A 27,084-nucleotide genomic window follows, 5' to 3' on the forward strand; every position below is an offset into this window, starting at 1 on the left:
TGAACCAAGAAGAATTAGAAAATATAAACAGACCAATCACAAGCACTGAAATTGAAACTGTAATTAAAAATTTTCCAGCAAACAAAAGTCCAGGACCAGATGGCTTCACAGGCAAATTCTATCAAACATTTAGAGAAGAGCTAACACCTATCCTTCTCAAACTCTTCCAAAAAAATTGCAGAGGGAGGAACACTCCCAAACACATTCTACGAGGCCACCATCACCCTGATACCAAAACCAGACAAAGATATCACAAGAAAATTACAGACCAGTATCACTGATAAACACAGACGCAAAAATCCTGAACAAAATATTAGCAAACAGAATCCAACAGCACATTAAAAGGATCATACACCATGATCAAGTGGGGTTCACCCCAGGAAGGCAAGGATTCTTCAATATATGCAAATCAATCAATGTGATAAACCATATTAATGAATTGAAGGAGAAAACCCATATGATCATCCCAATAGATGCAGAAAAAGCTTTTGACAAAATTCAATACCCATTTATGATAAAAACTCTCCAGAAAGTGGGCACAGAGAGAACCTACCTCAACATAATAAAAGCCATATACGACGAACACATAGCAAGCGTCATTCTCAATGGTGAAAAAGTGAAAGCATTTCCTCTAAGATCAGGAACAAGACAAGGATGTCCACTCTCACCGCATTATTCAACATAGTATTGGAAGTCCTAGTCAAGGCAATCAGAGAAGAAAAAGAAATAAAAAGAATCCAAATTGGAAAAGAAGTAAAACTGTCACTGTTTGCAGATGACATGATACTATACATAGAAAATCCTAAAGATGCCACTAGGAAACTACCAAATCACTGAATTTGGTAAAGTTGTAGGATACAAAATTAATGCACAGAAATCTCTTGCATTCCTATACACTAACAATGAAAGATCAGAAGGAGAAATTAAGGAAACAATCCCATTTACCAATGCAACAAAAGAATAAAACACCTAGGAATAAACCCACCTAAGGAGACAAAAGACCTATACTCAGAAAACTATAAAACACTGATAAAAGAAATCAAAAATGACACAAACAGATGGAGAGATATACCATGTTCTTGGATTGGAAGAATCAATATTGTGAAAATGACTATACTACCCAAAGCAATCTACAGATTCAATGCAATTCCTATCAAATTACCAATGGCATTTTTCACAGAATTAGAACAAAAAATTTTACAATTTGTATGGAACCACAAAAGGCCCCGAATAGCCAAAGCAATCTTCAGAAAGAAAAACAGAGCTGGAGGAATCAGGCTCCCCGACTTCAGACTACACTACAAAGCTACAGTAATCAAGACAGTATGGTACTAGCACAAAAACAGAAATATAGATCAATGGTACAGGATAGAAAGCCCAGAGATAAAGCTACAGACCTATGGTCACCAAATCTATGAGAAAGGAGGCAAGAATATCCAGTGGAGGGACTTCCTTGGTGGGGCAGTGGTTAAGAATCCACCTGTGAATGCAGGGGACACGGGTGTGATCCCTGGTCTGGGAAGATCCCACATGCCGCGGAGCAACTAAACCTGTGAGCCACAACTACTGAGCCTGTGCTCTAGAGCCTGCGAACCACAGCTACTGAGCCCGTAAGCCACAACTACCGAAGCCCACACACCTAGAGCCTGTGCTCCACAAGAGATGACACCGCAGTAAGAAGCCCGCGCACAGCAATGAAGAGTAGAGAAAGCCCACACACAGCAACAAAGACCCAACACACCAAAAATAAATAAATAAATGAATTAATTTTTTAAAAATATTAAAAAAAAAAGAATACACAGTGGAGAAAAGACAGTCTCTTCAATAAGTGGTGTTGGGAAAACTGGACAGCTACATGCAAAAGAATGGAGTTAGAACACACCCTAACACCATACAGAAAAGTAAACTCAAAATGGACTGAAGACCTAAATGCAAGCCCAGACCCTATAAAACTCTTAGAGGAAAACATATGAGAAACACTCTTTGACATAAATCACAAGATCTTTTTTTTTTTTTTAAACATCTTTATTGAAGTATAATTGCCTTACAATGGTGTGTTAGCTTCTGCTTTATAACAAAGTGAATCAGTTATACATATACAATATGTTCCCATTTCTCTTCCCTCTTGCATCTCCCTCCCTCCCACCCTCCCCATCCCACCCCTCTAGGTGGTCACAAAGCACCAAGCTGATCTCCCTGTGCTATGTGGCTGCTTCCCACTAGCTATCTATTTTACATTTGGTAGTGCATATATGTCCATGACACTCTCTTACCCTGTCACATCTCACCCCACCCCCTCCCCATATCCTCAAGTCCATTCTCTGGTAGGTCTGTGTCTTTATTCCCGTCTTGCCACTAGGTTCTTCATGGCCTTTTTTTTTTTTTTCCCCTTAGATTCCATATATATGTGTTAGCATACTGTATTTGTTTTTCTCTTTCTGACTTACTTCACTCTGTATGACAGACTCTAACTCCATCCACCTCATTACAAATACCTCCATTTCATTTCTTTTTATGGCTGAGTAATATTCCATTGTATATATGTGCCACATCTTCTTTATCCATTCATCTGTCGATGGACATTTAGGTTGCTTCCATGTCCTGGCTATTGTAAATAGAGCTGCAATGAACATTTTGGTACATGACTCTTTTTGAATTATGGTTTTCTCAGGGTATATGCCCAGTAGTGGGATTGCTGGATCGTATGGTAGTTCTATTTGTAGTTTTTTAAGGAACCTCCATACTGTTCTCCATAGTGGCTGTATCAATTTACATTCCCACCAACAGTGCAAGAGTGTTCCCTTTCCTCCACACCCTCTCCAGCATTTATTGTTTCTAGATTTTTTGATGATGGCCATTCTGACCGGTGTGAGATGATATCTCATTGTAGTTTTGATTTGCATTTCTCTAATGATTAATGATGTTGAGCATTCTTTCATGTGTCTGTAGGCCATCTGTATATCTTCTTTGGAGAAATGTCTATTCAGGTCTTCTGCCCATTTTTGGATTGGGTTGTTCGTTTTTTTGTTATTGAGCTGCATGAGCTGCTTGTAAATCTTGGAGATTAATCCTTTGTCAGTTGCTTCATTTGCAAATATTTTCTCCCATTCTGATGGTTGTCTTTTGGTCTTGTTTATGGTTTCCTTTGCTGTGCAAAAGCTTTTAAGTTTCATTAGGTCCCATTTGTTTATTTGTGTTCTTATTTCCATTTCTCTGGGAGCTGGGTCAAAAAGAATCTTGCTGTGATGTATGTCATAGAGTGTTCTGCCTATGTTTTCCTCTAAGAGTTTGATAGTGTCTGGTCTTACACTTAGGTCTTTAATCCATTTTGAGTTTATTTTTGTGCATGGTGTCAGGGAGTGTTCTAATTTCATACTTTTACATGTACCTGTCCAATTTTCCCAGCACCACTTATTGAAGAGGCTGTCTTTTCTCCACTGTATATGCTTGCCTCCTTTATCAAAGATAAGGTGACCATATGTGTGTGGGTTTATCTCTGGGCTTTCTATCCTGTTCCATTGATCTGTATTTCTGTTTTTGTGCCAGTACCAAACTGTCTTGATTACTGAAGCTTTGTAATATAGTCTGAAGTCAGGGAGCCTGATTCCCCCAGCTCCATTTTTCGTTCTCAAGATTGCTTTGGCTATTCGGGGTCTTTTGTGTTTCCATACACATTGTGAAATTTTTTGTTCTAGTTCTGTGAAAAATGCCAGTGGTAGTTTGATAGGGATTGCATTGAATCTGTAGATTGCTTTGGGTAGTAGAGTCATTTTCACAATGTTGATTCTTCCAATCCAGGAACATGGTATATCTCTCCATCTATTTGTATCATCTTTAATTTCTTTCATCAGTGTCTTATAATTTTCTGTATACAGCTCTTTTGTCTCCTTAGGTAGGTTTATTCCTAGATATTTTATTCTTTTTGTTGCAATGGTAAACGGGAGTGTTTTCTTAATTTCACTTTCAGATTTTTCGTCATTAGTGTATACAAGATCTTTTTTGACCCACCTCCTAGAGTAATGAAAATAAAAACAAAAATAAACAAATGGGACCTAATTAAACTTAAAAGCTTTTGTACAGCAAAGGAAACCATAAACAAGACAAAAAAGACAACCCTAAGAATGGGAGAAAATATTTGCAAACAAAGCAACGGACAAAGGATTAATCTCCAAGCTATACAAACAGCTCATGCAGCTCAATATCAAAAAAAAGCAAAGAACCCAATCAAAAAATGGGCGGAAGACCTAAATAGACATTTCTCCAAAGAAGACATACAGGTGGCCAACAAATACATGAAAAGATGTTCAACATCCCTAATTATTAGAGAAATGCAAATCAAAACTACAATGAGGTATCACTTCACACCGGTCAGAATGGCCATCAACAGAAAATCTACAAACAATAAATACTGGAGAGGGTGTGGAGAAAAGGGAACCCTCTTACGCTGTTGGCGGGAATGTAAACTGATACAGCCACTATGAAGAGCAGTATGGAGGTTCCTTAAAAAACTAAAAATAGAACTACCATATGACCCAGCAATCCCACTCCTGGGCATATACCCTCAGAAAACCGTAATTCAAAGAGACACCTGTAGGGGCTTCCCTGGTGGTGCAGTGGTTAAGATCCGCCTGCCAATGCAGGGGACACAGGTTCAAGCCCTGGTCTGGGAAGATCCCACGTGCCGCGGAGCAACTAAGCCTGTGCACCACAACTACTGAGCCTGTGCTCTAGAGCCCGTGCTCTACAGCCAGCGAGCCACAACTACTGAGCCTGTGTGCCTAGAGCCTGTGCTCCACAACAAGAGAAGCCACCACAATGAGAAGCCCACGCACTGCAACGAAGAGTAGCCCCCACTCGCCGCAACTAGAGAAAACCCACGTGCCGCAACGAAGACCCAAACACAGCCAAATATAAATAAATAAAATAAATTAAAAAAAAAAAGACACATGTACCCCAATGTTCACTGCAGCACTATTTACAATAGCCAGGATATGGAACAAACCTAAATGTCCATCAACAGATGAATAGATAAAGAAGATGTGGTACATATATACAATGGAATATTACTCAGCCATAAAAATGAAATTGGGTCATTTGTAGAGATATGGATGGACCTAGAGTCTGTCACACAGAATGAAGTTAAGTCAGAAAGAGAAAAACAAATATCATATATTAACTCATATATGTGGAATCTAGAAAAATAGTACAGATGAACCTATTTGCAGGGCAGGAATAGAGACACAGACGTAGAGAACGGATGTGTGGACAAGGGGTTGGAGGGAAGGGGCGGGTGGGATGAATTGGGAGATTAGGTTTGACATAAATACACTACCATGTGTAAAATAGATAGCCAGTGGGAAACTGTGTTATAGTGCAGGGAGCTCAGCTCAGTGCTGTATGATGACCTAGATGGGTGGGATTGAGGGGGGTGGGTGGGAGGGAGGTTCAAGAGGGAGGAGATATATGTATACATATAGCTGATTCACTTCATTGTACAGCAGAAACAAACACAACATTGTAAAGCAATTATACACCAAAAAAAAAAAGAACAGAAGACCATGCTAAAGATAGAATAGGGATACAATCAGCAAAATTCAGGAGGGAAATTCTGAAAGACAAAAAGCCAATCTTTTAACAAATAAACTATAAAGAAAACAAAGAGAGGAGGATAACAGATTAAAAGAAACTTGAAAGACTTCAACCAAATGTAACACATGAACCTTGTTTGGACCCTGATTTGAACAAACCATTAAAAAAGAAATTATGATATGACTGGGGAAAGAGAGATGCTGACTGGTGTGACAATGGTACTGTGGCTGTATTTTTTTTAAAATAGTCCTTATCTTTTAATATTATAATATTTAATAATATGCCTGAAAATTGCTTCAAAAAATCTAGTGGGAGGTGGATGTGAGGAATGTTATACATAAAAAAAGATTGGTCATATGTTGGTAATTGCTGAAGCTGGAAAACAGGTTCATAGGGATTCACTGTACTGTTAAACAATAAAAATAAAACAGTCTCAAAATAAACCTGCTCTTCAAAGCTAACTACAGGCAACATCACAGATATTGTGGGTTCAGTTCCAAACAAGTGCAATGAAGCAAATATCGTGATAAAGTGAGCCACACAAATTTTCTGGTTTCTCAATGCATATGAAGGTTATATCTACACTATACTGTAATCTTTTTTTTTTAATTTATATTGGTGTATAGTTGATTTACAGTGTTGTGTTAGTTTCAGGTGTACAGCAAAGTGAATCAGTTATACATATATCCACTCTTTTTTTAGATTCTTTTCCCATATAGGCCATTACAGAGTACTGAGTAGAGTTCCCTGTGCTATACAGTAGGCTCTTAGTATACTATAGTCTTTTAAGCATGCAATAGCATTATGTCTAAAAAAAAAATGTACATACCTTAATTAAAAATACTTTATTGCTGAAAAATGCTAACCATCATCTGAGTCTTCAGTGAGTTACAGTAGTAACATCAAAGATCACTGATCACAGATCACCATAACAAATACAAGAATGAAGAAATTTGAAATATTGCCAAGAACTACCAAAATGTGAAACAGAGACATGAAGTGAGCAAAGGCTGTTGGAAAAATGGTGCTGATAGACTTGCTCGACAAAGGATTACCACACATATTTAATTTGTAAAAAAACACAATAAAACATAGTGCAATGAAACAAGGTATGCCTGTAAATAAAAACAAAAAAGTAAGGAAAAGATACACATCAAACTGTTAACAGTGCCTTGAACTGGAACAAATCATGGATGAGATTTTTCTGAGTAAAATTTTCCAATGTTATAAACCAATGTTACCTCAATTAAAAAAACTTTTTCCCACTTAAATCTTCTATAATGAAGATGTACTACTTAAAAAAAAATTGTTAGAAGGCAAAATAGCATAATGATTAAGAGTGGAACCTGTGGATAAATGGTAAAATTCCAGGACTGAAGCAGGAAAAGTCACAGCAACCTCACAACTTCTTGTACTAAAAAGTAAGGAAGTGCTCAAAAAACTGACAGGCACATGACAAAAAGTTACAGAAGACACCTGAAGGGACTTTCACCAGTCAAATGTGGAACAATTTGGACAACAAAATGACTACTAGAAAGAATGAATTATGACACATTAAATTTAAAAAAATGAATCCATACCACATTAAAAAAATTAATGGGAAAGGGAAAAGTTTCTTTCTACAGAATAATGTCAGCTAATTAATGCAGAAGAATGGCAGGAATACAAAAATCACCATTTACTACTATAATAACAATTAATTTAAGCAAGACTCACCAATGGATGCTAAAACCATGGGTGAATGCCTGTTTGGGAACCGGATGTTCATACAGCCTTAAAGTATTACCCCACAGATGACATACTGATTACAAAGGGGAAATCTGCATTTGCAGAAGGAAATCTGGCAGACATTACCTTAGAGAGAGGATCAAATTTAACAACGCCAATAGCACAAACTGATATCATTTGCCCCCTGATGTGATGTGTTACGGATTGAATATCTGTGTTCCCCCAACACTCATATGTTGAAATCCTAACCTCCAGTGTGATGGTATTAGAATATGGGGCCTTCGGGTAGTGATTAGGTCGAGAGGGTCTGCCTTCATGAATGGGATTAGTGCCATTATAAGGGACTGAAGAGGCCAGAGCTCTCTCCTTCCACTACATAAGGACACAGCAAGATGTCAGAAGTCTGCATCTCAGAAGAGGGCTATCACCAGAACCCAACCATGCTGGCATCCTGATCACAGACTTCCAGACTCCAAAATTGTGAGAAATAAATTTCCGTTGTTTATAAGCCACTCAATCTATGGTACTTCGTTAGAGCAGTCCAAACTGACAAAGCCATGATGCATTTAGAATACAACACTCTCTTTGTTATTATTTCTTGCCAAAAATGCTTTGACCTAAATCTAATCATAAGAAAACATCAGACAAATCCAAAGTGACTAATATTCTGGGAGGAAAAACCAGAGAGGAAAAACCCCATATTCTGTGAATAAACTCTGCCCAGGTCTCTGGCTGACTCCAGAACCACTCTTGCACTAGACAGACTCCAGTTAAAGATAAAGAACCAAACTGAGACTTGAACTACTTCCCTAAACAAGAGTGTGTAGTTTGATTCCAACCCAGTTAACTGTCTGATGAAACAAAATATAATATTTTTCTTTTTTTTAATTAATTAATTTATTTATTTTTGGCTGCATCTGGGTCTTCATTGCTGCTCACGGGCTTTCTCTACTTGCCGCGAGTGGGAGCTACTCTTCGTTGCAGTGCGCAGGCTTCTCATTGCGGTGGCTTCTCTTGTTGCAGAGCACGGGCTCTAGGTGCGCGGGCTTCAGTAGTTGTGGCACATGGGCTCAGCAGTTGTGGCTCACAGGCCCTAGAGCGCAGGCTCAGTAGTTGTGGCGCGTGGGCTTAGTTGCTCCGTGGCATGTGGGACCTTCCGGGACCAGGGCTCGAACCTGTGTCCTCTGCATTGGCAGGCGGATTCATAACCACTGTGCCACCAGGGAAGCCCAAAATATAATATTTTTCTGAGGAATAAACACACACTAGAATATCCACAATATAACATTCACAATGTCCAGGATACAATCCAAAATTACTTAACATACAAAGAGAATGAGGGAAATGTGACCTGTTTTCAATTTATAGGGGTACAACAATTCGAATGACTGCAGATTTCTTATCAGAAACTATGGTGGTCAGAAGATAGTGGAACAAAATCTTTAAATTGCTAAAAGGGAAAAACCTATCAACCCAAAATTCTATATTCAGTGAAAATATCCTTCAAGAATGATGATGAGGTACTCAATACATGTTTGTTGGATTAAGTGTTTTGGAATTAAATTGCATAGAATCCAATTAATGATACTTGAACAGAACAGTGCACAATGAACAGGATTTCAGAAATGCAGATGGAGACTAAATGGATGACAGAGGTGTAGTTTTTGAAAAAAATACAGCAGCATTTGATAATTCAGACGATACTGATCCTAAGAAGTTGAACTTGAATGACTGACAAAACCAATATAATATTAACAGAACTAAGAAAATCAGAAAGAAGAGCTAGATAAGGAGGTAAAATATGAAATCTGATCTGATTGGTTCTCTTTGAAAACCAAGCTCAGCAATTAACTTTTGGAAAAAAGTCACATTTTTAATTTCATACTAGTTATAAAATAGCATTTGCTTAATTCATTTATCTTAACCATGGAATGGTTAAGGCAAAGATTAAGAAATAAGTGAAAGATTTAAAAACCAGAAACAATAAAGATGTTAAAAAAAAAACAAAAATTTAAAACTAAAATAAAAAAACAGACAAATAAAATTTGCAATAAACTTTAAAAAAAAGAATGATGATGAAATCAAGACATTTTTCAGATAATAAAATTATTAAGGAAGTTTGTTACCAGCAGACCCACCCTGTAAGAAATGCTAAAGGCAATTCTTCAGGCTGAAGGGGATGACACTACACAGACTCAGATCATCAGGAAGAACTGAAGAGTATCAAAAATGGTAAATATCTAGTAAAGAACATTTTCCTCTTAATTTCTTTATAATCCACAGCAACTATTTAAAGCAAAACTATAACATTATTTTATGGGATTTATAATATACATAGATGTACATGTGACATATGACAACTACAGCATAAAAGAAAGGGGAAGGTAGTAAATGCACCTATACAGTTGTAAGATTTCCATACTTTTCATAAAGTGGTATTAACTCTAAGTAGACTGTAAAAGTGTACCTTGCCCCAATAGTAGCCACTAAAGATAGAAAGAAGTATAGCTTCAAAAAGTAAAGGGCAAAAAAGGCAATTCTATAGCATATTCAAATAATCAAAAGAAATCAGAAAAGAAAAAACAAGACAAAAACAAAAGGGACAAAAATTAAAATATTAAATGGTAGACCTAAACCCAATCCCATCAATAATTAAATGATTAACTAAATTTTCCAATTAAAAATTAGAGATTGTCCAATTTTCACTGCAAAGTAAAGGAGCTGTTACAGTGGAGGATTACTGGACTGAATGTCAATATTATGACATAGTATGAGTGTGTTTCATGTTTGGTAATTGCAATCATTGTTGCTTTTGTTGTGGTCATCCATGTACAATGCTTGGTGTCAGCCTATTTATCTCTTGTAAAAATAAAATACAGTGTGTGTGTGTGGAAAAAAAAAAATTAGAGATTGTCAGAATGGGTAAAAAGCATGACTCAACAGTATGTTGTCTACAAGACACACACTTCAAAATAAAAACACAAATATGTTAAAAGTGAATGTATGGAAAAAGATATACCAGACAAGCAGTAGGCATAAAGAGCTGAAATGGCTAGAACTAGGTCTAGTTGTTCTATCAGATAAAATACACTTCAAGAAAAAGAATATTACCAGAAACAAAGTTGGAAACTAAACAACATACTTACAAGTTGGCTCTAAAATTTATATGGAAATGCAAAAGACTAGAACATCCACAGTAATCTTTAAAAAGAACAAAGTGAACTTTTGCTATCTGACATCAAGACTTTGTATGAAGCTACTGTAATCAAGATATTTGGGGTACTGGCATAAGGATAAACAAATAGATCAACGAACCATAATAGAGAACCCAAACACAAGTCCTCACTTACAGAGTCATTTGATTTTCTACAAAAGCACCGAACAATCCAATGAGAAAGGGAAGTCTTTTCAACAAACAGTGCTGGAATAACTAGATATCCATATGGAAGAAATAAACCTCAACCCTTACCTCACACCATATACAAAAATCAATTCAAGACATATCATAAACCTGAACAGAAAACAATAATAAAAGAAAAAAATTAATAAATTAGACTCCATCTTGAAAATTAAAACTGCTCATTCAAGACACACACCTATAAGAAAACGAACAGGCAAGTCACAGACTAGAAGAAAATATCTGTACAACATACTGTTTGACAAACGACTGGTATTTAGGACATATGGAAAACTCCTATCTGGATAATAAAAAGTCAAACAACCCAATTTACTAGCTTAGTGATTTTGACAAAGTCACCTACTTCTCCCTGGGGATGATATACTCTAAATTACAAGGCTGCTGCAAAGATCAGGTGAGATAAGGATAAGTACATAAGTACACAGGGCCTAGCACAAAGCAGTAGTAATAGTAGTCATTGTTATGGGCTGACCACCTGTTTTTATAAATAAATTTTTATTGGAACAAAGCCATCTCATTCACTTACATATTGTCTATGGCTGCTTTTGTACTGTAACAGCCAAGTAGCTGTGACAGAGACCCTAAGGCCTGCAAAGCCTAAAATATTTACTAGCTGTCTCTTTAAAAATGTCTGCCAGGGCTTCCCTGGTGGCGCAGTGGTTGAGAATCTGCCTGCTAATGCAGGGGACATGGGTTCGAGCCCTGGTCTGGGAAGATCCCACATGCTGCGGAGCAACTAGGCCCGTGAGCCACAATTACTGAGCCTGCGCATCTGGAGCCTGTGCTCTGCAACAAGAGAGGCCGCGATAGTGAGAGGCCCGCGCACCGTGATGAAGAGTGGCCCCCACTTGCCGCAACTAGAGAAAGCCCTCGCATAGAAACGAAGACCCAACACAGCCATAAATAAATAAATAAATGATTTTTTAAAAGTCTGTCAACTTTTGCTTTAAAGGAGTACATTTTCGAAGGACCTACCTGCATAGCACTATGTTAAGATGCTATGGAGAGAATAAAAATGACTGTGACACACTGTTACTGAGCTTATAGGTATTAATCATGAATGTTTCAGTCTTAAAAAGGAACACTTAGAACTTCCCTGGTGGTCCAGTGGTTAAGACACTGCGCTTCCACTGCAGGGGGCATGGGTTCGATCCCTGGTTGGGAACTAAGATTCCCGCATGCCGCGCGGTGCAGCCAAAAAATATGGGGGAAAAAAAAAAAGGAACACTTTTGGGTTTGACTCTCCTATAATTAAGAGAGCCTGAGATATTAGCATTAAAAATGCTCTGCAATGTGTGAACCTTGTTTGGATCCTGACTGTAACAAACCAACTGTAAAAACCAATTATGAGACTCAAGGAGATTTAAACAGATCAGATATTTGATGATATTAATTTTTTCAGTATGATAGTATTATAGTTAGGGTTTTATTTAAAAAGAGACCTTATCTTTCAGGGATACCGAGGAAAATAATGAAATGGTATCTAGGATCTGATTTGAAATAATCCAGGGAGTGGGAGTTATGAATGGAATACAGATGAAACAACAGTGACCATGAGTTGATAACTGGGTGGCACATGGGGGTTTTAAGGCACTAATATTCCTTCAATTTTTATGTCTGAAATGTTCTTGTAATTAAAATAAACTCACACAAGGTCCTTTTGCAAGACAATACTCAAAGTTAAACTGGCCATTGTCTTTTGAAGAAACTGGTATGAAAGACAGGTGGCACAGATAAAAGGACCTGGAAAAAACCCCAAGAGGCTTCTAAAGACTATTAATGACAATCAAATCCAGTGGTCACATATTATCATCACAGCCTAAATTAAGATAATACTCAATGAGTTCCATATGCAGAAAAAAACTAAATTTCTCTGAATTTTACTAGTTGCTGCTTTATCAAGGTTCCTATGAAAGTGAAATGGATGACAGTGGAGCATAACAGAAACATACAACCTCTTTAAAATGTTTTATAATATGTACAAAAGAATATATATGCAAATCAATCATCCAACTTAAAAAGTAGACTATTACCAAAACTGAGTAGCTAACTGTGCTTCTTCCTGATCCCATCCTCTGCCTCCACCCACCCCCACCAAGAAGCTTTTATTCTCAAAATTATCATTACTTTGTTATTATACAAAACCACAGTTTTACTACAAATTCTTAAAACAATACATTGACTACCATATTGTATTCAGTATTCTGAAACTTTTTTTTAAATCTCAATATTTCATGGATGATTCTTTGGAGTACAAGCTTTTGAATTAAAGCTGGTTGTGAGCTCTTGCCACTTATTAGGTATGTGACCTTGGGGAAATTATTTTCCCGTCAAGCCTCAGTTTCCTACTTCAACAGACTGTTGTGAGAATTAAAACAGAATATACAAAAAGTACAGTTCCTGGTATATAGCAGGTGCTCATAAATGGTAGCTATACTAGGTATGATTTATAAAGATTTGGCAAATTAAATCCTTTTACTTAATGGGAAAAAAAATCCATCTTGCTATCAAGTGCTTCCTTTATATTAGGCCATTAGAAAACTCCTTAGTAACAAGTCTGTGAATGGTCAGTCTCCACCGCCACCACCAGAAGTAATTCTGATCATCGTCTGATCCTTTGACTTTGCACACATGTTTTCACAGAGATGACTTATGTCGGTCACATCAACTCTTGTTCACCAGGAAATAGTGTGAATCCATCAAACTGCTTTCTTCTAGGTAACTGAAAAGCTCACAAGGTCAATTCTGATGAGATCAGATTTCATGTCTGCATTCAGGGGTGAAGGATTATTAGTCCTCTGTCTTCCTAAAACTGACTGAGGCTTATATAGTCTCCTCATACTTTCCCCGACTGTGTGTGTCCCCATCTCTGCACACAGGAAGACAGAACAAAGCAGTGAAGCAAAATGACTGACTCTGGAGTCAGGCAGACTTGGGCTTGGGCCCTGGCTCTGCTGCTTAACTATCTGATGCTGCCCAAGTACTAAACCTCTCTGATGCCAGATTCTCCATGGATAAAATGGAGATAACAATAACACTTATCCTCTAAGATACTTATAGTCCTGACTGTGGCTCTGTGATAGTTATAATGGAGATGACTGATCTAATATTAATTCCTTGAACTTTCGTCTTTCTTAAAATGCTCTAGATGCCTGGATTAAAAGGTGACTAAATCATGAAGTGAGAGAACTTCTCTTAAGTAGTTTTTAGCTGTTAATATTCCTTCAACACATAATGCTTTGGTTATTATTCCGGTGTTAATAAGAGCTATTTTATTTTTTCAAGGAAGGAATAAGCACACCTAGCAGGAAAAAAACCTGCTAAAAGAAATCCCGAGGCCTGGCTCTTTAGCGGCAAGGCATAACGATTAGGGGTAAGTAAAACAAAGTCAAGGTTAAGAGGAATAAAATGGGAAGAGTGAAGACACTGAGGACTCAAGTAGACATGGACTGCAGTCAGACTGCCATTTTCACATGCCATATCATACAGTAACCTTATTAATGCATCATAGTGGAGCTAATACAAGGAAATGTTCCACAGAAAGGCTAAACAAAAATTATTAGAAGACAACTCAGATGACAGGGGTGGAGGGATGGGACAGGACCACACAGTTCTGCTACATTATTAATACAAGAGGAGAGGGTTACAAGCAGTGGAACATCACAAGTCTGGAGTGGAGGTACTTGGTCTAAGGGTTCATCCAGTGGCTAAGAGTTATGATATATTTCTATGTCAGCAGGCATTCAAATAAGATGATGGCCTCTACAGAAACACCAAAAGGTCTGGGGTCAAGTCTATCAAAGACGAATCCACTTTAGATATACCACTTTGGGCATCCAGCTCCTGTTGACCCTTGTACCAGGCCACCACCTCTTCCCACCTGTTAGCTTCCTCCTCCCATTATCAATCAACAGCAATGAATTCTTTATCCTTTCTCCTTGCTGCCCACCCACCCTCCTCTCCTCCCCAGTTCTGCATGGATTCCAATACTTTTTTCCACATATCAGTGCCACTGCTATTCACACTGATTAGATCCTTCTGCAGGATCAGCACTGCTTCTGCTTTAAGAAATGAAAGCTTTGACTGTTAAAACACAAGAACGGGCTTGCTGTGCCAGGCTGCATAAAACTGGAACCTTGGTAAGAACTGATGGGTGGGTGGAAAAAACCTGGAAAGCACCTTTGAAGCCTTTGAAGCAAAGGGAAAATATAATTTGTGAAGAACTTATATAAATTGATAAGAAAAATACTAAGAACCCAATAGATACCTGGGCAAGTTCAGAGAACAATTTCTCAAAAAAGAAATACAAATTGGCTTTTTTAAAAAAGAAAAAAACTCGGGCTTCCCTGGTGGCGCAGTGGTTGAGGGTCGGCCTGCCAATGCAGGGGACACGGGTTCGAGCCCTAGTCTGGGAAGATCCCACATGCCACGGAGCAACTAGGCCCGTGAGCCACAATTACTGAGCCTGTGCGTCTGGAGCCTGTGCCCCGCAACAAGAGAGGCCACGACAATGAAAGGCCCGCGCACCGCGATGAAGAGTGGCCCCCTCTTGCCGCAACTAGAGAAAGCCCTCGCACAGAAACGAAGACCCAACACAGCCAAAATAAATAAATAAATTAATTAATTAATTTAAAAAACCTCAACTTTACTAGTCAAAGAAATATAAAATATAATGAAATATCACTGATTATCTATCGACTATACATGCTTTAAAAACAAAAAAAGAAAAAGTAATATTCCTCAGTATTTGTAATGGTGTGGTGAAAGGAACACTCTCACGTGCTACCAGTGAGAATTTAAATGAGTATAACCTTTCCAGAAAGCAATCTTAAAACTTTATACATATAATCCGGTAATTTCACTTTTTGTAATCCGGTTTAAAGAAAAAAATCAGAAATTCAGACAATTTATACCTTACAAGGCTTGTTGCTATTTCAGATGCATATCTTCAATAAAGGGGGGGAAAAGGGTTAAAAACCCATACCTGATCCTAGGGGAACATTTAAATAAGAATCTGTCCTTTTTCTCACCAATCAGTAATAATCCCTTCCATCTCTGTGAGTGCTTAGTGCCTCTATTTTAGCACTCTATTTTAGCACTATAAATATGATTTGTATCATATTTAGTCATTCCTAAGTCTGTTTGTCTCACTGGACTGTGAATTCCCTGAATACAAATTTGGGGTCCCATTCAGCTCTGTATCATATACCTTATTACCTTGTGACCATTCCCAGCACCTAACACAATACTTCATTAACAGCAGGACATGAAAATTTTTAAGTTGAATCACTGTACGAAGCAAATTAATCAATGACTTCAAAGATGTTAAATTTTATACACATAAAGACATGAACACTAAATTTATAACTGACCTAATTCTACCACAATTTGGAATAAACTCAATTCCATGAGATTATAGGAATGAGTTATTAGATTGCAGCAGTCACAATCTACAGTCACAATCTACCCCTTTATTCTTTGTTCTTCTTCCTGCCTGGAACACAGATGTAAGGTCTAGAGATGTTAACAGCCATCTTGAAACCATAAGTCAAGAAGCTACAAGTACAGGACTGTAGAGCCAAAAGAGAAAAGCTTAGGTTCTCATTACATCACTGAGCCACTGCCTCACTCTAGACATCTGGATATGTGAGAAAAAGAAACCTTACACGTTAAACCCATTTAATAATTAATTACATTAATTAATACAGTGTTTTCTGTTATTAGGAATGATAGAATTTTCTGATAGATGCTAATAGGGTTTTCCATTATTTGTTCTGACTTATAAATGATACATAACCATCCACTTGGTAAGAGTGACTAAAGCAGGGGTGGACACTTAAATAAAGACAATCAGAGTCTTTCTCTAGACTAACTTGTGGTCTCAGGAGAAAGAACTCCTTCTTTTCATTAAAGGCTAAAAGCCTATGGCTGCTGGCAGACACTTTGCTTGCCCCTTAAAAAAAAAAAAAAAAAAAGCCTATCTATTGAATAGAGACAAATGGAGCCAAAAGATGGAGAGACACACCATCTCAGCTCCTAGATCCGGCTCTGCCTAAAGCCTATCCCAGGCTTCCCAATTATTATGAAAACTAACCTCTCTTTTTTGCTTCAGATTACTTGAATTGTTTTTCCAATACCTGCACCCAAAAGAGTCCTACATACTACTGGAGTAAACACATAAATAATTATTTTACAGGTTGAAAAAAACTTTGCCCTGTATTAACCCATATAACTCAAGTTATGTTTGTCATTCTCCAATTGCCCACTATTTATTTTCATAATGCCCATACTACATCCACACTGAATGGCATGCTCTTTCTTGCAGACCCTTCATGTTTTTCTATTTATGTGAGTTTTGCCTACTGTTATTTTACATTAATGCCCTTCCTTCTAAATCTCTAATCACGTTTCTTCTGAAACACCACAGGAATTTATTTTTATGCCCCTTAGTAGTTTTGACCTTGCATTACAGTTATTCATGTGTATGTCTTATCTATCCAATTGCACTGTAATCTCACTTTGTTTGGATTTGTATATCTTCCCACAGGTCAGTCTGTCTCCATAATCCATGCTATTTCTACTAAACCTATGCTACTTCCCAATTGTTAATACCTCAGTAGTTAGGTGTCAATAGTGATATACTTAATCCTCCTGGGTACCACAAAAGCCACATTAATACAAGTGAGAAGACTGAATGGGATACAAATTACATTCAGGTAGGCAAATACAGATATATAAAACAGAAAAAGTCAACTCTGTCTAATTTAAGAAACTTGTTACTTAGAGATGATTGGGTCTTCTGATTTTTGCTGACTCACCCACGTCAAGCCTATTCTAGGTCTCAGTCCTTCTCTGATAGCTCTCAGGCAAATCTCTATCAAGAGATTTGATACCTCTACCCACCTACTTACCCACCGTTATGTTTCCAAGAAATATCCATGGAAAGAAAATCCACTCCTGGCAATATCCACACCTCTGTATCTAGGCCCAAAGTGTATACAGTTAATGCCTTCAGCTTTCCTAACTCTCCTATGATCTATTTCTCACTAAACTTATTCTTAGCACTTTGACTCTAATGCCTTTCCTTGCCTTTCATCTTTCCCTTAGTTCTAGCTGGCTGGTGGCTTATCCTTTATGTATTGTATTAGAACACAGAAACACAGACTTCAAAAAGACTACACAGGCAAGAAAAATATTCAATAATAACAGTAGCTACCATTTATTGAATATCTAAAACAATCTAGACACAGTGCTGGGTGCTTTATCTCTGATTCCCATGACAATCCTAATGATGTTAGACTAATTTTACAAATGAGGCACCTGATCCTCAAAGAGTAAGATAATTTGTCAAGCATTACCCAGCTGACAAGTATTACAGCTGAAATTTAAGTTCAGATCTACCTAGTTCCAAAGCCCATGTTTCTCCCACTCTATCTTATTACCAAAAATAAAACGCTGGCTGTTCTCCCAGCTTCCACCCTTGTCACCCAACAATCTATTCACACAGCAGCCAGAGTGATCCCTTGTTCAAATATTAATTCATTTTTTGCTCAAACCCCTCCAATGTTTCCTCCTTTAAAAGCTAAAGTCCTCACTAATGGCCTAAGAGCCCTATGTGATCTGTCTACCTGTCCCCTCCCCAATTACCTCTCTGGTCTCATCGTTAATCTCTCCCTCACTTACACTACTGCAGCTGCACTGGCTTCTTTGTCATCCCCCATATACACCAAGCCTGCTCACACCTCAGGGCCTTTGAACTTACTGTTCCCTCTGCCTGTAACACTCTCCTCTCCACTCGAAATTCTCTTAGCTTATTCCCTCACTTCCTTTAGGTCTCTGTTCAAATGTCACCTTCTCAATGGAAACTTCCATACCACCTATTTTTTTTTAATTAATTAATTTATTTATTTATTTTTGGCTGTGTTGGGTCTTCGTTTCTGTGAGAGGGCTTTCTCTAGTTGCGGCAAGCGGGGGCCATTCTTCATCACGGTGCGCGGGCCTCTCACTATCGCGGCCTCTCTTGTTGGGAGCACAGGTTCCAGACGCGCAGGCCCCGTAGTTGTGGCTCACGGGCCTAGTTGCTCCGCGGCATGTGGGATCTTCCCAGACCAGGGCCCGAACCCGTGTCCCCTGCATCGGCAGGCAGATTCTCAACCACTGTGCCACCAGGGAAGCACCACACCACCTATTTTAAACTGCCACCTCCTGACCTCAATACTCCCTATTCCCCTCTTCCTCTGATTTCTTTTTTTCCTCTAAAATACTTATCAACATGACATATTATATGTTTACTTCTTTATTGTAGTAGTATTCCACTACTAGAATATAAGCTCTCTGAGAACACGGACTCTGTATACTCTGTTCACTATATCTGGCACGTAGTAGGCATTTAGTAAGTATTTACTGGATGAGTAAAAATGAAGACCTTTATTCTTCCTAGGTGTTTAAATGAAAATGGTCTCAAAGACATTTTCCAAAAAGCAAATGCAAAGGCAACCTGCTTTTGTTCCAGTCTAGATTACTTTAGCAAATCATCTCCCTTCAAACAATGCCTTTAAAGGACACTCCCTCTAATTTTTCCATAGTTGTGAACAGATAGCCATGTCATTGAGCAACAAACTGAGCAGACTGAGCCAACTTAACCAGAGTGTAGTATTATAATAAAATAAAACTTACAGCAAAGTTAATCAGACACATTTAATGATATGCATAATTGTTATTGTGCTGCACGGTAACTAGGCATAAATGGTAGACACTTCATGTAAATGACTCTAATTACTATTTCTTTTACACAGCCAAACAAGCATGTCTAGGATCAGATTCAGGGGAAAACAGGAAGGAGGGGAAAGCTGAATACTTAGCTCTGGGAGGGAAGTCCTCCCTCTTATTCCATCCCCTTAGGCATTGGGCTAATGGTCTCCCAGCCTGGGTTATGTGTAACTCTTTCCCCTCCATTGTAGGAGAGGCTTCCTTTTACCAAAGATTACAATATTAGGTTGTGGACGGCCCTCTGTCTTCAGTCGTAAAGCTGAGAGGAACCAGAACAATCACTACTATCCCTGGCAAGGAAGATGGGGCAGGAAACTGGTGGAGAAACCAAATAAAGACAGCAAATTTACCGAAAACCCACTATATGCCAGGCACACTAGTAGGTGTTTCACATAATTCATCTAACTATCAATACTTCCCCCACCCCACCTAGAGCCCCAAGCTCTGTCCGCAGGAAAGTAGAGTAGTAAGCAGAGAGTGGGACAGTTCCAGTGAGGACTCCCTGCTCCAAACTTTTCCATAAGGCCTAAAATGTCACATTCTCAGAAAGGGTAATTTAGGTAAACTAACATTATTAGGAAGATTAAGAGGAAGCTGTCATTTAGTGGCTGTTTCCCTTGCTTCCTATCTTATCTAACCCATAAGAGGATAAAGGGCCCCCTACTTTCCTATGGGTTTGTCCAAACCTATCCAGCTCAGGCTAAGCCCACCCTTCTCTGGGGACAGCGGCATGCAGGATCCCCAGGGATCAGGGATCGAACCCGTGCCCTCTGCAATGGAAGCACGGAGTCCTAACCACTGGACCACCAGGGAAGTCCCTGAACTAATTTTTAAAACAAATTTCCTCATAAAAAATAAAGTGACTGTCATTCAGGATACAGCAGACATCTTTGAATGGAGGTCTGAGACATTTGGATCAGGGCTACAAGACATACAGTGCCAAGAAAATAAGGGCTTCCAATTATATCAGAAAAGCACACTTATATCTATAATATTTTAAAGAGTCCTCAAGACCCAGAGTGTAAATCCAACTGAGCAGCATCACACAGGATCACTGACACTTGGCCTAACGGATTAAAGAGAACTTGAAAGGCTTGTCCTGAATGGATAACAATGCAAGTCTCAGTCTACTTTGCCCTCCTGATGGTGTCAGCCTCTCAACAAGTTCAATGAGAAAAACCTGGTTCTGGTGGTATAAGTCTGCATTAGGTGTGAGAAAACTCAGAAACAAGCCTGAATCAAGTATTTGAGGCTGTGAGTTGCCCCACCGCACCCCTGTAAGGAAGAACAAGCTTAAAAGCAAATATCATATAGCTGAAAGATGTCTGACAGAGATGAATACCAAAGCTTCCTGTTTAAGCACAAACTATCAGCGTTCAGTCTGGGAGATATCAGTAGGAGCTACTCTATACTACTCTTTACCTTTTGATTCTGACTGGAAGAAGGTCATCTATTCCTAGAGCTCAATGGGGATTCAGTTTCTCAAACTCATTTATTTCTGGACCTCAGTGCTGAGTGCATTGTTGACTCAGTAACTAATACCAGTTGGGTAAGGTGTTTGGTGAGATAGACAAAATAGTCTCTCCCTTCTCTGGTCACCAAAGGCCCAGCCCTAGAATTCTTTCAGTCACTGGAACTCTCCACTAAAAATCAAACTAAAGAGCTATGTCAAGGTAAAACTGCATCTAAAATCCTAGACCTACAGTGCTCTTCTATTAAAGGAGTTGACCAGATTTAGGTCTTCAACTTTCATTGTATTTAAAAGACTACAATGCTATTCATAAAAACCCTTAAAAATGATGACAAAAATCTTTGACCTAGTAATTCCACTACTGGGAATTCCACAGATGAAAGTTCTTAAGTACTTACTATGTTGTGCTGAACACTTTACTTAAAATATCTCCTTCGACCTCACAAAAACCAAAGAAGGTCATTTCTATTGTTTGACAGATGCATGAAGGGAAGCCTGGAAACTAGCGCAGGGTCACAGACTAGTAAGTGACAGAGGTGGGACTCAATCTCAGACTGATTGGACTCCAGAGCCCATCTTTTTTTTACTATCACCCAAACTAAAAATACATCCTTAGAAAATAACCCCAAAATACAGCCATAATTTTAGGCATAAAAAGCTCACTGTCATGTAACATGGCAACTTGAAGCATTCTAAACACACAACAATTAAATAAATGGAGGCAATCTGGATTACAGAATATTATATAAGCATTAAAAATATTTTTACACATAACTTTTAGTGACATGGGGAAATTTTTATGCTGTAAGTAGAAAAAAACAAAACAGAATTTTACATACAGTCAGATCTCAACTATGTAAAAAATATACCTGCACATAGAAAGATCTAAATTTACTGATAAATAAAAAAAGGCAAATTGCAGAATTACACACGTGTGGCACGGTCTCATTTATGTAAATAATTCCTGACTCATTTCAAGTACTCAATAAATGTAAGCCATTATTATTATTCATACTACAATGAACAAGTACTACTTTACAATCAGAAAAATCAACAAATTTATTTAAATTATAAGTTTAGGTACTTCCTTATTTAATTAATAAGAAGTGTATAACTTCAGAAAAATTAAATAACATGTGCCTTTCTTTCCTGGAAATCTTAACATATAAAACACCTCACAATAATACAATTTCAGATTAAATATCTCTAAGTTATGGGAACCAAGTAGCACTGAGAAAAATGTTGCAACACTTCTAATCATCTAAGTTATGGTTACATTCAACATGTTAGACCACAGAGTTGTGCAGATTCTATTTAGAGTTTAAAGTCATAAACAGAAAGGCAAGATCAGGGGTGGTATTTCAAGGGCTGTGATGAACAAGCAGATTCTCTTGCCCAATATGTCACACTGCACCAAAACCAAGGTCTTCTGTCACTCTTCGAGAGAGAACCAACACCTCCAGGGTGATGCAGCAGAGACATGTAGGACATGAATGGAAATTAGGGATATTTTTCAGCTGTTAACTATCTTTAGGTAGAATTTACACACACACACACACACACACACACACACACACACACACACACAAAGGGACTTATTTTGAATGAAAAACGGGCAACTCTAGAACTTAGTTCCTCAAGTTCCATAGGAGTTTCAATATTTGAATATATAAATTGAAATTCAAGGTCCATGGGATAACAATGATCTCTGGCCTGCCTATAGCAAAGAATATGTGTGAAACATTGAAAGATGAAAGATTTTTCCCTTCCCCTTGTCCTGAGGTATGTGCAACAAAATAGTATAAAGTAATAAAGAACGTGAAAAGCACTAGATAATTAGCTAGATTAAAAAAAAACAAACTTTAACATTGAAGAAGAGTTGTCTGTTGCACTGTATCGTATAGGATTACAAAAACACCACACAGTTGAAGAAAGGAATCTGGCTTTACCTGTATCTTGACCCATCAGCCCATTGCAGTACATGGCATGTCGCTCGATCTTTGTGGGTGGGAAGCCTTGGTCACATAGTGGGCAGGATACCTGGGTACTAGATGAGAAGGTAGTAGTAGGTATTTCCTTCTCAGCATCTTCCCTGTTATCAACCTGAAGAACCTGAAGAACATGACAAATGGCAATTGTATTAGCTTTACTTTATAAAGTATCTTTTCCCAAGAAGAACCGCAAGACTCCATCCTATATTCCACTTACTTTCAATGAGGCGATACCAATCAGTTTGCCAAATTCAGGACAGCAGATTGGGAGATACACTAATATAGTTAATATTTATTTATTATACTGAATACTTATTCAGTGCCTGCCTACTATGTGCTAAGCACTCTGCATGTAATACTCATTTAAACCTCATGATAATCTTACAAAGGTACGAACACACTCTTTTTACACTTGAGAAAAGTGTTGTCCAAAACAGTAAAGTAACTTGCCCAAAGTTACAGAATAAATAAGTGGCAGAGCTGAAATTCAAACCAAGGACTATTTGGCTCCAAAACCTGACAGCATTCCTCTCTATCACACTGCAAGGTGCTGTCCTCGTTGGGTCAGTATGCTGTGTCTGCTGTGTTTCAGTTTGTATTATCAACAGCATCTTAAAGACACTTTTTCAGGGACTTCCCTGGTGGCACAGTGGTTAAGAATCCGCCTGCCAGTGCAGGGGACACAGGTTTGAGCCCCGGTCCAGGAAGATCCCACATGCCACAGAGCAACTAAGCCCGCGAGCCACAACTACTGAGCCCACGTGCCACAGCTACTGAAGCCTGCATGCCTAGAGCCTGTGCTCTGCAACAAGAGAAGCCACCGCAATGAGAAGCCCGCGCACCACAATGAAGAGTAGCCCCCGCTCGCCACAACTTAGAGAAAGCCCGCGCACAGCAACAAAGACCCAACGCAGCCAAAAGTAAATAAAATAAATAAATAAATTTCTTTAAAAAAGACACTTTTTCAATCTCACAAAAGAACTGTGAAGGCAGTCAAAAGGGACAAACTCCTAACTGTAACATAAATAAGTACTAGGGCTGTAATGTACAGTGTGATAATTAACACTGCTGTATATTATATGTTAGATAGTTGAGAGTAAATCCTAAAGAGTTCTCATCACAAGGAAAAACAAATTTTTTTCTATTTCTTTAATTTTGTATCTATATGAGATTATGGATGTTCACTAAACTTACTGTGAAAATCATTTAATGATGCATGTAAGTCAAATCATTATGCTGTACCCCTTAAACTTACACAGTGCTGTATGTAAATTATATCTCAATAAAACTGAAAGACAAAAAGGAATTAATTCCACACACACACACACGCACATACTCACACAGAACTGTGATCACTGTAAGTGATTTCGGATATCAAGAGTTAGGGGGAAAAAGAAAAGCTCTACGCAAAAGCAACACAACTAAAATTTATGTTAAGAACCTAGGTCTCAGCTTATACCAGTAAAACAAACCACTTCTTGTGTTTTATTTGTGACTTTTGGGTTGAAGAGGAAACACAACTAAGACCCAAATATTTAAGAAGGCCTGAAGGAATCATTAAGACAATTCTGACAAAGTCATTCTTACTCCCTTCTCAGTGTTTTGTAGTCATCATTTTTCCTACAGTTCCCAGTCTCTCAGAGGCAGTTTTATTTTACCTTTACAGGTCAGAGTCAAGAACTCCGCAGTGATTAATTCTATAGTATGTGTGAGCACTGCAGCACTACTGCCTAACACTTGATTCAAAGGACAGCATGTCCTATCCAATCAACGTGAAACTGTCCTGCATAGTCACTGCTTCCATTTAAGAGCAAGGAGCACCTGGGCCGTCATTATGCCTTACTACGGGAAAAAAAATAAACCCTCTTCTGATACAAGAACAAAATAGGACCAAAACTGCAGTAGGTTAGATAATTTGAGCTCTGAGTCAACTAGGGTGGTTTTTTTTTTTTTTTTCTTTTAGTCTCTAAGTTTAGGCCATCCCTAAAATTTACCACCTGTGAATGTAATCCAGCAGAGAGGGAAACAGGTCATCTAAATAAATACCAAGTAAAACGATTCTACAACTGCCAGAAAACGTTGTTTTCAACACATACCTGCCTTTTACTTTAAAAGAAGGGGAAAAAGAAAGATGAGAAAGGAACTAAGAGTGGTTGAGTTCCTATACTATGCCAGGCTTGGCCAAGCATTTTCCGTAACTATCCTTCACAACAACCCAACTGGCACAGGTATCACTAGCTCCAGTATTATAGAAGAGGAAATTGAGGTTTGGAAAGGCAAAGTAACCTGCTGATCACAAAGTGAGTAACTGGACAATGCAGACTCAAACCCAGGCCTTTGTGGCATCAAAACTCCCAGTATTCCACCATGGTGTGGCAAAAACAAAAAGCACCCCTCCTCTCCACTTTGTTTCTGGAAGCTGACTCTGCCAGGTATTGGGAGACTCTCTGGTTCTATTCTTCTCTAGGATGTGGGGCAAGTCCAGTGGGTCTGGAAGTTCTAGGTGTTTTTTTATTCCAAGCTTAGTCACTGAGATACTTACAAACCCAGGTTCCTCTGTTCACAAATTTTACAAGAAAAAGTTGTCTTGTGAATGCAAAGCCATCTGAGCAGAGGGGAGAAAAATCAATATACCCTATAATTTGCAAGTAGTCTTGAGTTACTGAAAGTTAGTGGCAGTTAAGCAGTTACTTGGCATTCTGAAGTTCACTAAGCACAGAAATGTTGTATGACATGAATGTCACTGGTGCTCACACCCAGTACTACACCCTTTTGTATTCATTACCAGCTCTATAAAATGCAGAGAAGGTACCTCCAACTATTAATGTAGTATTCAAGAGGGAGGAATCAATCTATTTTTGTTTTATTGTGAATACAAGCCCACTTCCAATCACATTCATAGGCAACCCAGAAGGTTTCTGAACATTTTTATATTAACCTAAGTTTTTTCCCAGCACCATTAAAAAGGTCTATTTAAATATTAGCTACAATGGAGAAGCCTCAAGAGGAAAAAATACAAGCAAAGAAGCTCTTATGAGGACTATGTAGTTAGGGACTGGGTCTCTGCAGAGCTGCTTCTACTTCTTTTAAAATACTATACATATATTTCTCAAAAGAAGTACTTGGACACCAAATCATGATCTCTTAAAGGCTGGCCTTTACTTTCTGGCCTGAAAAGAAACCTCATCTCAAGAAATGGACCCAATGAAAATGAGAGTATGTCCTATCGTCACCAACTCCCCCACCCATTCCCCACCAGGTTTATTTGTAGCTTAGAAAACTGTTTAGATCTTCCCCTCTTACCATAGACAGTTTACTTAACACCGTTAACTTAAAAACCAACTGACTAAACTGACTACAGTTGCACAGGTCCACTTATATACAAATGTTTTTCAACAGTAAATACTACAGTACTAAATGATCTGCGGTTGGCTGAATTCTCGGATGTGGAACCACAGATAGGGGGAAAATACAGACACCAAGGGCCCACTATACGTTATACATGGATTTTCAACTGCATGAACAGTCAGCATCCCTTACTCCCTCGTTATTCAAGGGTCAACTGTATTTGAGTCTGAATAAAGTCTATTAACCCTTCTGAGTACAGAATATCTGAGACCCCAACTAAGGGAAACTCTCAGGCAAGCTATTTCAAAAATATTATTTCCAAAGGAATCTGACCATTGCAGAAAATCAAATCAAGAGGGACTACAGTTCCAGCAAAGATATTCCAAATACCTCAAATACTGTCAAGCAGTTCTCTGTCATTAGTAAGCTAATATCACTGAACAGCCACAATACATTACACAGCAGTTCCACATGCATATTTCTACTTGTGCCAACTCCTGCTATGTGTTTTATATTCTTTATCCAATTTAATCTTCAGAGCAACCCAATAAAATAGGCTATTTTTGTCTCCATTTTATAAATGAAGAAGCATTCCTCTCCTATGTTCCCTTAATACCCTAGGCATCTCTCTAACATTACATTTGTCAGATCACATTATAATTATCTGTTTATGTGTCCCTCTGAGGGCAGGGATTGTTTTTTTCTTATTTACCTTATATCTCAAGACTCTAAAACAATGACTGGTACACTATAATATCTGCCAAATAAAT

At 38.2% G+C, this 27,084-nt stretch overlaps 1 protein-coding gene across 4 annotated transcripts in view; it reads right to left on the reverse strand.

Moving 5' to 3' along the window:
- The window catches only part of UIMC1 (ubiquitin interaction motif containing 1), a 135,310-nt gene that overhangs the window by 20,936 nt on the left and 87,290 nt on the right, over positions 1 to 27,084 (reverse strand). For all 4 annotated transcript variants that reach the window (XM_082380531.1, XM_082380530.1, XM_082380528.1 and 1 more), the window contains one exon: positions 22,925 to 23,087. In XM_082380531.1, the coding sequence (XP_082236657.1) occupies positions 22,925 to 23,087 (163 nt within the window). The remainder of the gene's footprint in view (positions 1 to 22,924; positions 23,088 to 27,084) is intronic.

This window comes from Balaenoptera borealis (genome assembly GCF_965194805.1).
Source record: "Balaenoptera borealis genome assembly, chromosome: 2".
Taxonomy (NCBI): Eukaryota; Metazoa; Chordata; class Mammalia; order Artiodactyla; family Balaenopteridae; genus Balaenoptera; species Balaenoptera borealis.